The sequence below is a fragment of the Ammodytes marinus genome (assembly GCF_949987685.1).
Source record: "Ammodytes marinus genome assembly, chromosome: 21".
NCBI lineage: Eukaryota > Metazoa > Chordata > Actinopteri > Uranoscopiformes > Ammodytidae > Ammodytes > Ammodytes marinus.
This window is the reverse complement of record NC_137225.1, coordinates 16,806,812-16,825,427: the sequence shown is the minus strand read 5'-3', so window position 1 is coordinate 16,825,427 and position 18,616 is coordinate 16,806,812. Positions and strand designations below refer to the sequence as shown.

General features: G+C 40.5%; 1 protein-coding gene across 1 annotated transcript in view; it reads right to left on the bottom strand.

The window, feature by feature from the left end:
• Nucleotides 1–18,538, bottom strand: part of LOC307267682 (sodium/hydrogen exchanger 9-like) — a gene marked incomplete at its 3' end in the record, with an annotated part of 60,379 nt that extends 41,841 nt beyond the window's left edge. Inside the window, exons 1-6 of the mRNA XM_080050065.1 lie at nt 18,430–18,538; nt 17,595–17,794; nt 13,452–13,529; nt 13,174–13,250; nt 10,179–10,294; nt 910–1,015 (exon numbers count right to left, since the gene is read on the bottom strand). Of these exons, the coding sequence (XP_079906191.1) occupies nt 910–1,015; nt 10,179–10,294; nt 13,174–13,250; nt 13,452–13,529; nt 17,595–17,794; nt 18,430–18,439 (587 nt within the window). The 5' untranslated portion in view covers nt 18,440–18,538. The remainder of the gene's footprint in view (nt 1–909; nt 1,016–10,178; nt 10,295–13,173; nt 13,251–13,451; nt 13,530–17,594; nt 17,795–18,429) is intronic.
• Nucleotides 18,539–18,616: the final 78 nt, after the last annotated feature.

The following is an 18,616-nucleotide window of genomic DNA, read 5'->3' as shown; positions in this document are numbered from 1 at the left end:
GGCTTTGTGCGGCGAGCCAGGAGCGACCGGCAGGCTAGCTGAGGCCAGTCGGGTGACAGGAGATGGCATGAAGGCCGGTCACGCCACTCCAGAAACAAACGCACCTCTATCTAACTGGTTTTGTCTGGGGAGGGAAAAAAACAAGCAGGGCCAGGCTCACCTCCTCTGCACTAGCGATGTGCGCGGAGTTAGATGGAAACCACAACGGGGAGTGCAACAATCTACACACACACAGGCCTCCCATTTTCCCCCCCCATCCTGCCTTGCCTGTCTGTCTGGGTCCCATTTGTGCAATGGGTGAAAACAGATGTCAGAGTGTTGCAGCAGGTACTTTACATGTGATGCCCCGGACCTGTTTGAATACAATATGCAAATGTTGACGCGTATCTTTTCTCTGAAAACTCCTTTCCACCTTTAATGTTTTTAATCTGCTTGCCTGGCCATGAATGTGGACCTTTGTGAGCTTCCGCCCCATGTCCCATATCTCCACATCTTGCCATCTGTTAGCATGTCAACTGACTTAACTCCAAACCACTTTGTTTAGTAGCGACACTGTAAATAGAGCAGACAATGACTGCGATGTGTGGGAGAAGGACAAACATGCATGTGTGAGTGCAATGCCATATAGGGGGTGGGGGGGCGGGGACATTAGAGGGAAATTAGCACGGAGTGAGCTTCTCCACTGAGCACCTTAATGAGATGCTGACAGTGCCAGAGGCAACTCGCTTAAGCAGTCCACTGCATATCTGAGGCACTCATGCGGTTTTTGCCACCCTTTTTCCTTAAAGCAGGGACCCCCCACACCACCATCCACACACACATCCAATTGGAAACAGATGAGCTCCTAACACAATTAAACCTAGAAATAGCCATGTTGCCTTCTGAGGGCAGAGAGAAAAAAACACTCACTTTGTCAGGGCGATGGCCACAGCATCATTCAGGACACTTTCTCCAAACAGTAAGGTGTGCAGATCCCGGTCCACACGCATGTCAGACAACAGGCCAAGCACTGAAACTAGAAAAGCAAAGGATAAACCCTGAGTAACTGCTAAACACAGCCAAAGTGGTGTGGATATCACCTCTGCTGCTCCAAAAAGAAGAAAAACCAGGGGAGTTAATGTAATGCCACAGTGTGACAATGAATGCCAACAGAAGTTGTCAGTGCATTGACCGCACTGGAAAGTCTGTTTTGACACAGCTAAACTAAGTAAACCAAGCTGAGACTAGTTCAGTCCGAGCTGGAAATACAGCTTTGGAAAATACATTGTTTATGTGTGCAAAGAAAGAAAAGACTATGCCAGATATTGTCCTTTTACTAGTTCAGTGAGTCAGTGACCAATTCAAAGTTTGACAAACTAAAACCTATTTTTTTTCCTCATTAAGATTGACATATTTCAAACTGTGGTAGCTGCAAATCAGGACTAATTTACAAACCAAAATATCTAGGCCAAAACAAATAAAGATCAAGATATCTGGAATTTGATTTTCCTCTGATAAAAAAACTCATTCAAATAAATGATTCGCTTACAGAATTTTTGAATAATGGTTTGTATACTGTGTGGTATAAAGGAGTACAAAATAAATGAACAAATCATTTGACACAGCATTCATGGTCTAAATGCTTGAACACTTTTACAAGTAAAACTACAAGAAAAAAAAGAAAACATCTTCTGTAACCAAATACAAACTCAAGTTTGATTTTGAGGTAATTGTACTTTAGCGTGAGTATTTCCATTTCATTCTACTTTATACCTAATATTATACTTTGTACTCCTCTGACAGCATAAGTTACTTGTAAGTGTGTACGGTAATAAGTTACTTGTAGTGTGTAATATGACATCACCTTTAATGGTGCAGTGTGCAATATGACATCAAGAAAGTTCTAGAATGCAACGCTCCCTGGGTAACCCCACCCCTTTCGAATAATAACAGAAGCTACAGTGGCCTTCAAGGGCAAGAACAATTCAAAATTCTAAACAATGCACCTGATGACATTCCAACTATGACGCTTCCAAAATGCCGGCGCCCATGCCTTGGTCCATGGTATGGAGAAATATGGAGATATAACTCTTATAAAAGGGAAAAAATAATAATTCTCAAATAAAAAATCAGCTATTATGCACTAAATTAAACGTAGGGGAGAACGGGGGAATCTGAGGCATCAGGTAATGTGAGCCACCCCCTGTATCTAGGCAACTGAAAACATTTGTGGTCATGTGAGATATATGTTTTCAAGCCCCTCTCATTTCCCCATGGCCCTGAAAGAGAGGACCTCATGGTGCTGTGGTAAGCATGTTTTTTCACCAAAATAGGTATTTTGCATGTAAAAGTTAATTTTCTTGCTATCAACTTAATCAACTGTTGTGCCAAAGCAAATGTATTCACGTAGAAAAACTTCTATCATATGTGTTGATGAACTACCAACATAAAAAAACATGTGATATTAGCTAAAGATTAGCCTGAAATGCTAAGAGAGGTAGTTTTTTCTCAAATTGTGGTGGTGGGGAAAGTGAGCCACTGTCTCACTTTCCCCCACCATGAGGCACAAGTTGAGTTTAGTCTTCAACATATTTTAATGTAATATTACATAACATGTTTTATTTTAATGTCATACACATTGTAGAAAAGCCATCATGCCAAGGAAATACACCAGGAAGAGGACCTGGGGCAACCACACCGAAAGAGCACCTTCTCATCTTTCCCTGTAACCTTCAGGGCTGGAATGTAGAGTAGGCCTAGTTGTAGAGTATGACAGGCTGATGTTATAATCCAGTTGGGTCTTCTCCTGTGTTCTGAGTTCCAGGCTGTTCTCGCTGTTTCTGATTTTCCTATGCTTTGACCCCCAGACACAAGCTGGCTCTAAAGCCCAGTTCAGACCAAAGATTCGCCTTGCAACTGCTTGCGACGAGGCGGTTTTAGAACGTCGGAGGGATAAATCGCAGCAGTGTGAACTGCTCGTTGCAGCGCGTTGCAAGCCGTTGCAAGGCGCCGCAGAAGATTCAACATGTCAAATCGCAAGGTCCAGTTTTAGAACGTCTCAACTGTCTCGTCGCAAGGAGTTGCGAGTTGCAAGCAGTTGCAAGGCGAATCTTTGGTCTGAACTGGGCTTAAGGGTCCTGTGTTCTGACCCCCAGACTGTGTTCTAATCTAACTGGTTCTATCTTTCATTTGAATCTTATTAAAACCTTTTGAATTATAATATGTTGTATTTGATTTTGTACAGAGTTACTTTCAAGTGTTTAGAAAATTTGCTTTGCTTAATTGACCAAACCCCATCATTCTTTATAGTCCGACATTAGTTCTGGGATGTGTGGCTAGCTTTCAGGATTCTAACTGTTACAATATGGGTTGTTATGGTAGTTTCAGAGTGGAAAAAGTAAGTGGATCAGTTTACCCCACAGCTGGGGTAAAGTGAGCCACATGACAACTTTTTTTTAAATAATCATATTTTCACTGCCCTTTGTCTTGAAAAAATTCTGCTAATGCCCATTTCAAGGAAACATCCTGAATTAATGGGAAATGTGTACATTTCAGTGATAAATAATTTTATCTCGCTTAGAGGGGAGCAAATGTAAAACGTGGCTCAGATTACCCCGTTCTCCCCTACTTATGGATATTATAATTATTTTCTACCAAGTCTGCTATGAAAAAAATCCCCAAATTCTACACACTGCAGGTTTAGGTAGAAATGTATGTGAGTATTTCTACATTTCGGTATCGAGCATACCTAGCCTGTTTCTACCAGACCATCGTACTTCATTTCATTTGTACAGAAGGTCTGGAATCGCTCAATCGACAAACGTTAACTCACTTGAAGGCGGGTGTCTGTTGAAGTTTAAAACTATTGGATCTGCCCAGTGCCACTCTGGATCTGCCAACCAACCATGTCATGCGCCGGCTTCTGAGCCACTCCTTCTGTTTGCTGATTGGACCGGCAGAAATCTGTCCGGAGAAAACCTAAGAATATACCGCACACCCAGACTGACTACTGAAGGGAAATTAAAATTGAGCGGAAGTAGTAGGCGGGCGGTGCCAGGCTAGAGCATACCACCTGTTGTCATGATATCGAAAGCTGTCATTTACTGGCAGCAGTCGCAAGTACAGATATTGAAAATCATAGAATAAAGAGATTAGGGCTAAAATGTTGCGGCTGAATAAAATCACCCAAAGCAGCCAATTAAAGTCCAACGTGTGTGTGTGTGGGGGGGGGGGGGGGGGGGGACACTACAGGCTAAGATTCACTCACTGCTCAGCAACACGAATAATTCCTCCCCACAATATTTCATTTTTCTCACTCACAGCGGGTGCCTCTGGCTGGCATAATGACTTTAAATGGACATGGAACCAAAGTGCCTGCAGTTGGTACGTTTGCGAGAATTTTAATGTGTTTTAGGATATTTATGCAGACTGGAATACAACACATGAATGGTAATGTGCCCACTGCTTACAGCAAATCTAACACAGAGCAGGGACACTGAAAATGAAATGGGAGGGGGAAATCAAATATTGAAAATCATAATAATGTTAAAATAGCAAACAAGTTGTTTGAGACTTGAGAAAAACCGATGTTCAACAACAGGCCGTTAGGGAGCCTAAATGGTGTTTTGTCTGTATATCTTATTGTATGTTATTGCTTAATTTTAAGACCAAAGTATGGAGTTACAGATCACTAAAAGATTAAATAAATTATAAATAAAATGCTTTGTGAAATCAGTGATTCTTGAGAAGCGGGACAAAAGGCCGTCTTCCAATATTAACTGCTATTATGTTTAAAAGTAAACATATTTAAAATTGTAGATGTTATAAGGGATTAAGAATAGAATGTCTGGGGCACAATTATCCCCTTAAATTGAATTTTATCATTATGATGTCAAATATATGACACTTGTTTTCTTCTCACAACGTCCAAAACAGTGTGTCCACAGAGAAGGGTTCAATCATTCATATGCAATAAAACCTATTAAAAAGGTATTTAATGTACTTTAATGATTAAAAAGAGCTTTCTTCGTCAAAAGCAACACTAAATAATCTCTCATATCAATAAAAACTAGCTCTACTTGCACAGACTCAGTTTAAAATAGTCCTAGATTAAAGCTATTCTGGATTAAACAAAGCCAATTGCAAGACGGACGACTAGAGCTACTCTAGGTCTAAATTTTTGCTTAAATTAATCCTCCAAAGAGGCAGGTTTAACTTCAGTTTAGTGGTGTTTGTGAGAGAGCATGGACTATTTGGAATATCTAAATGAAGACCAACTCCCACTGCAGAGGCCAGCCAGAAGAGGATACTTGTGGATAGGTCTTATCCAAAACAGTTGATGAAGTTACATTTCGAGACCGCTTTCAATATGGAAAATGCACTGAAAATAACAACTTTGCTTGAGTTTATTAGATGGATGCATTTAAATTGAAGATGTATTCAGCATAATAAAATTAGTGTCTAAAACAATTCTGTTTTCAAATGTGGTTGTTGTGATTAAAAATACATGAATAACAAAATTACAAAAACACAACATGAACACCTTTTATTTTCTACTTATATCTTCACTGTGATTAGTAATCACAATTGTCTCAGTACTGTATCTTGTTTGAATCATAGCTTTCTCTTCTAACTTCATGTCCAATTCCACCTGTAGAATTTTTATTTTCATGTCATACTTCCTTCAGATATTGCATTTTCTGTTCATGGAATTCTCAAGCTAACTTTCATGCAACGTCATCTTTTTTGTCCTTTGTTGAAAGGTTGTGGCAAGCTCTTCTTTAAAGCGAGATCCTGGTTTTTCTAAAGAGTCTATCAGTGCAGATATCATTAAATATAATGTCAAAATTATAAATGAGAAAGATGTGAAATACCGATAATAATGAAGATAACCTGAAGTTGGTGTATTGTTCTCTTAGTAACATTTTCATTAGTATTGAATTTCTTGCTAATTGCGGCCCAACTATTTATTTGCTCAGTCCCAGCAGTATGGCTTTTAGATTCAATAACCGGATGGTTTCAAACAATTTTTTTAAGAGATTTTTTCCAAATTCATTAAAGTTTATTGACGGGATTTTTTTAGCCTCTGCCATTGTTTTTGCTCACAAGCAATGGTGTTTCTGCTCCACTCCGGGTTTTTATGATCACCGTTGGACCAGCAGCATGTGCTCATGGGCGGGTGTTAACAATCAGGCTTACTTACCTTACTCCAGGACTTCATAGTCTCAGACTAACTAAACCAAATTTAAGCCATATCCATGAAAGTGACTTAAACGTCCCAGTTTAACTAGTCCACATTAAGGCCTACACCTGGCTTAATCTAGGCCCTGTCTGTGAAACCGGCCATATGACTTTTTACGATAAGTCATCAACAGTCATCAAGCATTGTGCTTCTGCCTGCTCCTTCTCGAACTTATCCTTTTTTGTTCTTTGATATAACTGTATACTATATCTATGTTTGTTTTTTATCTTTGTGTTTTGATAATTTTATTAGAATTTTTTTTCTTTTTTAAATTTCTGTTGATTGTTCATGATAGATAAAACAAATCAAATCAAATCAGTTGGAAATCACTAATATATAAAATCCTTGAAAGTGAAATTATTTTTTTCTGGTGAAAAATACAATCCACTTCTTTATGTAGGCTATGGCTGAATATTTCAACACATCGCATCTGCTGAGAGGGAATATGAGCTGAACTCCACGGTGAGGCCAACCAACGGTAAACATGAAGGAGAGGACGCCGAGCATATGAATGAGCGTGTGTGTGCGTGCGGCAGGCACCACACGGGGGACTGCAGAGTGAGCGCTGACACACTGAGTGATGAGCAGAATACTGACACTGACGAGGCCATGACGTGCCTGTCAGCGCCGCATTTTTGTGGCACCTTTAGTATCTCCTTCTACAAAACAGATATTGGCAGTTGTGTTTTCGTTGCTTCTATGTTGTCTGATACTGTAGATTTGATTACATAAGATTAGATTGGATTAACAGATGGATAGATGGATGGATGGATGGATAGATGGATAGATGGATAGATGGATAGATGGATAGATAGAACAGTTCCCAGTGCCTTACTACTCCACCTGTTAAGGCCAAGATGCAAAAATAATCCTATACATTTGTTCTGGGGAAATTTGTGCAATGAATAATGAGTGGGGGCTGATAGCGACGTTATGGCCCCGTAGCGAGTACCGAGCTAGCGAGGGCATCGTAGGCTATCACAGCCAGGATATACGACCAGACTGACAATAAGAGCAGTGGCAGCAGAGTGGCCTTGGGACTTGTTTTGACAGATTTGGCTCTTTGCTCTTTGACAGGTTTTTAAAGCTCTTCCTGGTCGGTGAAAAAAAGAGAAAAATTCTCCTTCATCAGCAGAGGGTGAGGCCTGGCCCTGGAGTCAGGATCATTCCATCTCCCTGCTCCTGTAATGCCTGGCTGATGACAGCATCTCTTGCAATAGTCGCAAATGAAGAAGAAAAAAAAAATAAAGAAAACATTGTGCCCCCCCCCTCCTCCTCGCACACACACACACACACACACACACACACACACACACACACACACACACACACACACACACACACACACACACACACACACACACACACACACACACACACACACACACACACACACACACACACACACACACACACACACACACACACACACACACACACACACACACACACACACACACACACACACACACACACACACAGTAGCGGGCTGACTGGGTCGCCATGGCAACCCCATCCTACAGCTGTCAAGTGTTCATCAGTTACCACAGCAACACCATAAGGTTGGAGAGGGTAGTAGAAAATTATTTCAGACGTAATACAGTTGAAAGGGTCGGACGGAAACCTTATTGGGTCAAATTACCTTGCATGCGGAGGTTCAGCCCAGCCAAAGCTCAGTCAGAGAGAGCAAGGAATTTGCTCGCAGATATGACCAAATAAGGCAGATATAATGCTGGAAGTAATGCATTTGCAAAGAGATAACAGGCAACGGGGCAATACTATAATCTCCCCCGGCTCCACATTTAAAAAAAAAAGTGGTCCATTGTATTAGGCAATGACAAGTGCACAAACTGGGGTCAGAAGACAGTAACATTTTAAAAGGTTGTTATGGATTGAGATAGGTATTGAGATTAAGACTGCGTCAGAGTATGCATGTTTTGGTATTCAATTGCCAACTCGTCACATGACGTCTACACTAGAGTGTAGACGTCATGTAAAAGAAAACAAATTATAATAAAAACAATTTTAAAAACAAACTCAAAGATGAAAGGAATAAAAACAGAAGCCCCCCTCCCCCTATCCTTTGAGAAATTAAGTGATGGGTTCACAGACCTTTTGTAACCATCCCTGAGGCTAGAGAACGCAGTGAAGCAGGAGTTCCACTGTGTGACCTGAACCATGAGTCTTGTTCTGTCTCTGAGTTTCATGGCTACATATGTAGCCCTGGGAGCCTTGTCAAACAAGCTAAATTTTTTTTTTAATCCATAGATGCCATAGACCTGAAATGAGCAAATGAGTACATGCGAGGAACATTTGTGCCTCACGGGAGTTGCGTATTTTCAAATGAACATCAGCGTGAATATTAAAGATTAGAATAATTGCTCATTGGTTGTCTCTACTATCTGTCCATCTATCAGACGTGAATGTAAAAAACAAGGACAAGGAAGTCTACTGTTATGTATCCACCTTTAGATCAGCCGGAGCCATTACGAGAAATGTCACGGATTTTTCTCTAACTGCGTAATCTTTTGATTATTGGAGTCTACTGTATCTATCCCTGCCAGCTCGAAGATTTGCAGCCATCCTGTGATAATCAGCCAGTGTTCTCAAGATCTCCCCATCATTCCAGTTAGTACGTGACATAATTGCACTTACATCATGAGTCAGTGGCTCTATGAGGGGGCCGTCACACAAGGGTTATGACATGGCCCTAAAAAAGGACCTAAATAAATTCTTCCACAGCAGAGTCACTGTGCCTGTGTGTCTGTGCGTGCGTGCGTGTGTGTGTATGTGTATGTGTATATATGCGTGTGTGCGTGCGTGCGTGTGTTGTGTGCGTCAGTAATCCAGTGCCTGTTTCTGGAGTGTTTAGCGGCATTGGCCCCGGTGCATGCAAATTTACAAGGGAGAGAATCTGAAAGGGAAATGTTGAAAAAGCTCCCTTTCTGAATAATGAGAGAGCCTGTGCTATATTAGGACAGTGTGAGGGGAGAGCAGACAGCCTAAGGGGGTCTTGGTGGTTTTCGGGGCTATCCATGTTAAGCGTGTGATTCTAATCAAAGTGACGAGGGTGTGCACGTCTTGGCAGGGACGAGTGCCGCGTGGCAAAACAAAGCCTGTCACAGTGACAGCTGTGCCGTCATTCACAGTTTTCTCTTTGACACTCATCCAGATCAGCCACTTATTGCAGCTAGTATACATAATTCATCGCCAAATGAATTGCAATTGCATTGGGACTTTTGTTCCTGCATGTAGGCCTGGCCAAGAAGCACTGATATCCATGACTATCTTTGGCAATGGTATGTAGACAAAGAAAAGAAGGTCTAAATAAAGAGAACAGGTGGATTCAATGAGGTAGGGAGACATCTGTAATGCAGGTGTTGACATCTCCAAAAGGGGTTACATCAACATCTTAAATCCTACATCTCATGCGGCTAGCCTCAGACCCACCTACATCTACTGTACACCAAACGGACAGTATCATTATATAGTTAAGGAGAGGTGTGAAAGAACAGCATGAGTCAGGTTGGACCCTTCTTAAACATACTATCACATATGATAACTTATTATGATAAGGTCTGAAACTGCTGCAGGAATGAGAAATCTACAGTTGCTCAAAGAGACTTTGTTAGACTTTATGTGTCTTTGATATTACTTTTGACTAGACGTTTTTTTCCTTCCTGTAACTCGTTAGTTTGTGTTTACGTAAGGCAGCATCCCTGCGATGTGTCATGTAACATGTTCACTGTGAGCATATCCAACGAATCCCGAGAATATTTGGGGCATTTTTCGCTCATGTTGTAATGCAATAAATAAAGTGCGAGTCTTGTAAAAATTAGAGTAGAATTCAGAGGTTTATATCTTCATAAAACCACTAGTGTGTTTAAACAGAAATCAATGTGGCCCACCAGAAAGTGATGATAGTAACCGTGGGAGTCCCTTTATAGGGCAAGTTTACCTGGGTCGGTGGCTGATATAATGGCACCAAACAGAAGACAATCAGAGAGGAGGAAGTCTCCCTCCATGGCTTGGCCCAACAGCACCATCAGTCTGGTGAAGCCGTAGACGCAGGCCCTGGGATTGAGGACAGACAGACAGACAGACAGAGGGACACATGGTGAGGTCATCAGAGTGCGCCAGCCAAAGCAGACCCATCAGTCATCTCTCTAACCACAGCAGGGCTTCCCCCAGAGTATATTGTGTGTAATGGGGCCAGACGTTAGCAGCAGATGAGTTGACCCATTTCCAGGCAGTGGCTGCTCAGCACAGGTGGACACGAAAAGTGGTGGTTGTGGCATTTAACTTAACCACACGTTAAACAACAAAAAAGGCCCAAAAATATTTCACTTTGTTTGCAATGAATCTAAAATAAATAAAAGTTTCCCCTTTTCAATTATATTGGAGAAAAAAATGAACTTTTCTTGATATTATAACAATATAAGATGAACCTGTATATGTGTGTTTGAGTGTGTCTGTGTGTGTGTTTCCGTGTAAATGAGCAAGGGATCACTCAGGATAATTATAAAGAAGAGTTTTCGAAGGGCATTAATTTGCGACAGAACAGGAGCAACTCTGCAGCCTAGCAACAAAACAAAAATTTAAAATCTAAATATCCCAGAATCCAACACTGTGTGCACCTTTCCCTTATAAGAAAAAATACCGTTCACCATGAGCAAAAACGTGCTAAGGTGTCTTATTAAGCATTTAACACTGAAGTTCAGCTCCTGGTTGGCTACCGTGTGTGTTACGTACTAATCCCGTTACTGTGAAGCATCCCATAATAATCAGTGTTCCAGCGTGTCCTCTTGGGAACCTTTCTGTCCATTGGCACAACTCTGTCGCCATGGTGACGGCACACGACCTGTCCCCAAAGCCAGGATTTAAGGGACTGCCCTTAGGTTGGGCAACTAAGCTCTGTTCAGTCTGTGTGTGTGTGTGTGTGTGTGTGTGTGTGTGTGTGTGTGTGTGTGTGTGTGTGTGTGTGTGTGTGTGTGTGTGTGTGTGTGTGTGTGTGTGTGTGTGTGTGTGTGTGTGTGTGTGTGTGTGTGTGTGTGTGTGTGTGTGTGTGTGTGTGTGTGTGTGTGTGTGTGCATGTTGGATACAGAGACACAGAGGGAGAAAGAGAGTGATACAGTCAGACAAAGACCAAGAAAGAGAGGAGAGGAAGTGGATGTTCTTTGTCTCACTCCCACGACACTCTCTTTTCCCCATAGGATATGGCAGACTCACTAACAAGCGACAGGATTGGTCAGGCCTGGCGCCTTACTGTAGCATCAAAGAATGTGCACGTGACCAAACATGTCAAATCCTGCCGTGCGTCCCCGGGAACCTTGGGAGAAGGACTAATGTATGGGAGAAAAGAGGAAGGGAAGCTAGGAAACACAACATCTTTAGGGCTGGGTTCAGCAGTTTGGAGACACCCATTAGTTCCAGCAATAATATTCAGAGGGCATGAACCTTTTACCCTAATTATTTAAAATGAAAGGTGGGAATCATTTAACAATAACATGGTCATAGTATGACACGGAAATGATGTAATGAATGAAGAAAAAGCAGTAACTTTGTAACTCGGTAGCAGCTATAGTAGTCTTAGAATAGGAGAAAAATATTGACATTACATTTTATATCATCAGCAAAAAGAAAGCAATTTCTACTCTCAATCGCCACTTAACATTAGGTATGCCTGTACAACCATATTCAATTATATGTGTTATTCAGATTATAGTAGTTATAGTTGGCCTTGTACTGGGGGTGTTTCTGATCTATGGTCCTTCTTATTTACATAAATGATTGGGGCCAGAATGTTAGAAACACCTACAGTTTTTTTTACACCACCATCATTAACTTTGACCTAAATGCTCAAACCTATGATTTATTTAAGACCTTAAGGACAGTGTAAACTAAGGAACTGAACATTAAAGGAATACAGTACGGCAGTAACTTATAAAGTGGTCTTTTTTTCTTCTTTTTGAAAACCTTAGAATAGATAGAATTATCCCTAGAAAATTTTAAATTTTTTAAAAATTTCTGATCACAGATGATGTATGATAGGAAAATAACTAACATTAAGAGTTCAGAGGTTTTCACACAGCCTTGGTGTGCAGCAAATGAGTGCATCAGTAAAAACCGGTTTGCAAAGATCTCAATTTCCTGCAAAATCAGAGAGTGCCATCTAGCTTTGTAAGGCCGGAATAGCAATGCTACACACTAGAAGCTGGTGCAATACTGATTTTTTTAGTGTGTTAACATTACAAAAGGTAATGTGTGCACTTTATGTACATTATAGAATTGTTCAGGGCAGACATTTTTGAGATATAAAAGAAAAGTCCAGGTTTGATTAATAACCTCTAATCATGGCTCTATGTCATGTACTGTATGTCACTTAGTTCCAGCCAGGTCTTAACTGTGGTGCAAAAACGTTTTTTTAAATGCATACTAATATGTAAAAAACAAACAAACAAACTTAATATTATCAAGGAAAAAAGACCATGCGCACACTTGAGACATGAGGACTTGCAGGATGTCTTTAATTTAAAGAGAAATTTTTCGCACACAGCTTTATCATGCTCATGATGACTGAATGTTGCTGGTATATTTCATGTTATTCAAGTTGCCTTATGTTAACTGTATGTGTATTGTTATGCAGCATCATACTACAGCAGATTATTGTACTGTATGTGTGAACATACCTGGCAATACAACTTTTCAGATTCTGATTTGTAGAACAATTCAAAAGTATTAAATTAACCAAACCTAAACAAAAGCTTATGCCAGTACAAGCAAACTACCCTAGAGTCTGCATGTGCAACCCCACTGTTTCAGGACATTGACTTATATCCAGTTATCCTACACCTCAACTATTCCCTTCCTTGTTTGCATCGTTAACTTTGTCTGTTTTATTGCATTTTTGACGTGTTTATTTGAGGGGAAAAAAACAATAAAAAAAGACTTACCCTATAGTCATACAGCTGATCAGGGTACCCAAAAAAGCAAACGTCAGAACGGATCCAAGATTCTGAATGAATCGTCTCTAGAACAGAAATGAAAATGAAAGCCCATTCAGTAACACCAAACAAACAAACTAGCAGGTCAACAATGTGCAACACGTTTGCTTAAATTCTACATCAGAAACAGCAGAACGGACTATAAGGCAGTGCTTTTTCAAACTAATGGAGCGTCCTCTGATGGTGCCCCCAAAACACACGCGCCTCAGTGGCATGTCAGGACTCACCTGATTAAGGGTGTAAGCTCCGTGGAAGATGATGGGTGGCAGGAACAGATTGAAAAGGACCTCGGGGTCAAAGGGCTCCTGTAAACAGACAGAGCTGTTGTGTTGGTGACAGGCAGGGGCTCCATGGGGAGCGGCAGTCTACTGAATGTGACTGACTGACAGTCAGATGTATCTCTCTCACACACACACACACACACACACACACACACACACACACACACACACACACACACACACACACACACACACACACACACACACACACACACACACACACACACACACACACACACACACACACACACACACACACACACACACACACACACACACACACACACACACACACACACACACACACACACACACACACCTTCAGCAGCTCTGTTTTGGCAGACACATCAGTTATTTTTTCACTTTGAATCCCAATGTCACCATAGTCTTCAGGTACCACGACAACCTTATATCTGTCCTCTTTTTCTAAATGAATAAATAAGTAAATACATAAAAAATATACAACTACTGCATCTTGTAACAAGGAAAAAGGTGAGCAATCCAGTCTTACCATGTGCCAATGTTCAGGCATTTTTAAATATATTTTTGTATTCTTCTAAACCAATAGTTAGGAGCATTATAGGTACGAGTCAATTGACACTGATAATTACACAGAGATATATATAAAAATCCTCATTTTGCAGCTTACAAAAACACCAAGATAATTCACTTTAATAAATGCTTGAATGCAACTGTTTTATAACTACGGAAAAATCCTTCACAGTAGCGACCTTTGAAGCTGTGTGAATGTGTAAATGATGCATTACCTTGAAGCCCTGAGGTGCCTATGATATAGTTACTGTGAACCGCATAACATTAGCATCTCGTCCAAGTGCCCTGACTCAGACGTCCAAAGCTGATTAAAGCAAAACATAATACAAAGTGAGGGATCTAAGCACTTGTGTCGGTCTTAACCATGGAGGCTCCCAGCATGCATTAGAATGGGAATAGGCAAGTACTATTAGTATGACCGTGTGTGTTCAGACAACAGATGGATTAACAGTGAATAAAACCCAAGCTGCTAATCACATTAACATGTGTTACCTTCAACCCAAACTGGTAGCCAGAGAGCAATGCATTTTTTAAACATAGTCTACATGCTCTCTGTCTGTTTTTCTCATCCTAGCCAGTTATGACGCAATGCGAGCCGCTCAGAGTTAGGTAGCCTTTCATGTCCTTCATCCTTGAATCCTTTTTATGTCTATTGTGGGTACATTCTGGAGGATCAAAAGGCAGGGAAGTTCAATTAAGATCAAACATAATGCTACTTTCTCCTGATTCCAACGTCCCACGAAGTCTCATTACATTGCTCAGAATGAAGTTTCCAATTCAATAAAATGTCAGCCCCCAAAGGCGAGATGGTGGCGACGATGCCTGCTGAAACTGGACTGTGGTCACGGACCTTTGAGAATGGCCTGGAGTTTCACTTTAAGAAAAAGCATGAATAGCATGAATATTTTTGGATGAATGGAAATTGGCCTGCCTCTGTAAATTAGCAATGTCCTGCATTTTGGTGAACATTATTAATACATGTGCATGGGTGGATGTGATTTTTTTTTTTAAATGATCATTTGTAATGCTGGAAAGCCTTGTATATAGATTGGAGAGCCACCGTGCTTTCTCGGTAATTCACACTTGAAATGGCTACTGGAGCTACAAATTACTCCTATCTTTCTCCTACTATCGCCCGGCTCAATATAAATTACTTTTTTAGTGCGGCTGCAATTACCCACACAGCCCAATATAGATGTTTTTCTTTTTTTCCATCTGCGCGGGCTGCGCATGACAAATACTAAAGTGAAAAACAGAGACTAATACAGACACTGCAATCAATAAATTATGCATACGCTGGGGGTTTTGTTCTAAAGGGCCACCTGCACCACAGAGTTGAGGATGGAGGTGTGTTGTATACACTAATTGCCTCTTCAGCTGAGCAGCACTAAATTTAATCAGACCACAAACTTTAATGCTTTACCCCCCAGTGGCACATAATGGAGTCTGTAATGCAATGAAATCCTTATCTCTCCCTGCTTGGTCCCCCCCATCTGTAGCAGACTTAATGGTGTGAAGGCTCCACAGAATGGTCTGACCGATGTAATGGCCTTTGTGGTAGGCCTCTGCCGCTTTGCTAATGAGACCCCAGCATTCAGAGGGGCCAAAGAGTCCGAGGCCATTAGTGAAGAGTTACTCTTGGCCTGGATGATTTGCAAAGGTTCACGGTTCACTTACTCCCTGTCATTTTTTTGGTTTTGAAATATTGCTCTGAGATTAAGACGTACATTTTCAAATATGCTCGTTCCGCATCTGCTCATGCTCGTTGGCCATCGCATGGCTGAATCCCCGGCTCATTTGGTTGGTTTATTTGATATGACAAATCTCCCTGATAGCACTGCTGAAATATGAAAGCCAGCCAGAAAACAGTAATTATATTAATGACAACCGGAGCCCTTACTCAAGGCTCTTCTGCTTTAGCAGTGATATTACAGTTTTCAACTAATTCCTTCACACAAATCATTGCTGTGAGCACTTTGCACCATGGGTCCAGTTCGAAAAAGGATTTCTGTTGCACCTCAGAGACAAAACAATAATACAAATAGGCTATATGGTTCTTTGATAAACTATTTAGAGAATGTGCAATGCATACGAGAGCTTCAATATTAAAACCATAAACCCTCTTCGCTTTCAAGGTGTTCATAATTATCCAACATCTTCTTTTGAGAACATAGTTTATTATATTATATTTATATAATATAATATATTATAAATTATATTTATGTTTATTATATTGGCAAATTGCAGGTCATCAGTGTAATCTTCACAACATTAGCGTACCAATATATTGAATTTTATAGAGGACAACATTTTATTTCTTAGTAATTGTATATATCACGTTTAAAATAAATAAGCAAAAAGGTTCCAAAAGAAACAAAATTATGTTAAATCTCTTAATTGTGAAATAAATGTACAAATCAACAACTGTCCTGAACAAACCTTTGTTTGTTTGAGGGTTTATAAAATAGAGAAATGCTTCTTAACCTCAATTGGCATCAGATCATATGCAGCGGTGCGTCTCTAATACACTGAGAAAAACCTCATTGATGTCCCGTGTGCAAAGCATATTTTTGATTTGGAATACTGTTCACGCTTGCCTCCAGTTTACTAAAGATGGTGGATATATTCACAGCTCTTACTGTGTTCTGTGTGACAGGGGCCGAGATGGTCATCTCTATCTGAAGAGGGCGAAAGCTGCAGTGTTTGTTGAGATTACCAAACACATCTTTCCCGCAGTGCAGAGCAATCTGTTGACAATCTCACTTGCAAGAGCATCTCATTATGGGAATGTTTGCATGTAAACACACACACCGGAAAATGTCTTGAAAGGAAATCAGATTCCGAGAATAACTAAATTGGGTTTTCTAATTGCATTCGCCCAGTTTATGTTTGTGGCCGTTGGCAGGGAGGAACTATTAAGAAAATGTTAGTTTAAGGTCATTTCTATTTATTGAGCATCCGTTTTATCTACTCTACTCTGTATATAGTCTGTTTATTGGTTTCTGTGTTTGGTTCGTCTTTCTAATTTCCCCTTGTCCGCACGGCACATCAGAAAATGTAATCTCACCAATCTCCTCCTAAATAAATCCTTAATTTACGTTAAATTGCTCTCTTGCCCTATTTCTCTTGGTACCACCACTCTCCTGCTCTCCTAATAGCAAACAGACCGTGCAAGCAATTCAGTGAAAAACCAATAACTGAGCAACATTAAAGGAGACATCGATGTAAATAACCAGCATACACAGGAGACAAAATATAGATGTGATCAAAGGCAGTGAAGAAAAGAGAAAAAAAAAGTTATTTCAGATAAAAGCAGAATACATCAGACAAAAACAAAGCCTCCTGTAGGGTGCCGCTTGGTTTCAAATGTTCTCTATGCAACATATTTTTTATAAAGCAACGTTGTATTAGGACATGTTGTTTTCAATGGCAACTGTGAAGAGCCACAACCTGCAGAATCCATCCACAAATAAAGAAAAAATCCGTTTTGTAACATGTTTTTTGTCAGTGCAGGGGGAATTAAGTTGCCATAGTTACCGTTTGAGGCATTGAAACAGGTGGGCATCTGTGGTGGACTCTCCCAACGTGTCTAACATGGTGAAAGTGTGCAGAGAGGTTGACCGTCAAGATGTGAGTGGTGCTGTTAACCCCACCGCAACTACACACAGTCTCCATCGTGTCCACTTGTCGTCCCCAGCCAGATGAAAAGCATCTTACTGTTAAGCCCACAAGCATGCCTGCAGAAGAATACAAACAAATCTGCTGGTATGAAGAAAATATGGCAATACTCCAATATCATCGAAATATTACAACGTCATTCCAGAAGTAAATAGGCCTACGTTATTTTGTAATAAAATAAATTAATTAATAATAAAAAAATAAATAAAAAATACTATAAAGGGCCGCCCGCAATAATGTAACAAATGTAGGCCTACGACATATAAGAAAACTATCAAATGCTGTTAAAGTGATGACACATTGGGTAAACTGCAAACTTTTCAATATTGCAGGAATCAAGACTGCAGGTTGGTGAGCCCTTAATAAATGATGGTTTCTAGAGCTACCTGGAAAGGCCTAGCAACATTTTGGTTTAATAGTAGCCTAGCCTAAATCAAAAGTTTATAGTAGGCCTAGGCCTAGTCCAATGTATTTTTTTTTTAGAAAAGCACACTTACAATTTCCCACATAAGTAAATCTAAACTCTGCTTTAACAATCAAAATGATGGATAACGCAACATGTGATTATATGGACAACAAATAATGATGAACAGATAAATATTATATTTCATCAACATTCTGAAGTGAGTCCAGGAAGTGTTGCTGAATAGCGGCTTCCGTGCTCAAATGGGCCATAAGCTAGTAGCCTACTTACCATAAAACATTGCACCTCCAGTTTCATTTATAAGTCTATATTTCAATTGTTTTAACTTCCACGCACTGAGGATGGTTAGAAGTGCCAAGCCAACTGCAGCGAGCGCCAGTGATGCTACACCCTCTTGTCTGTTCCCTGCAACGGCCGACATCTTCAGAGGCACAGGTCAAACTTTTCGGAAACAACT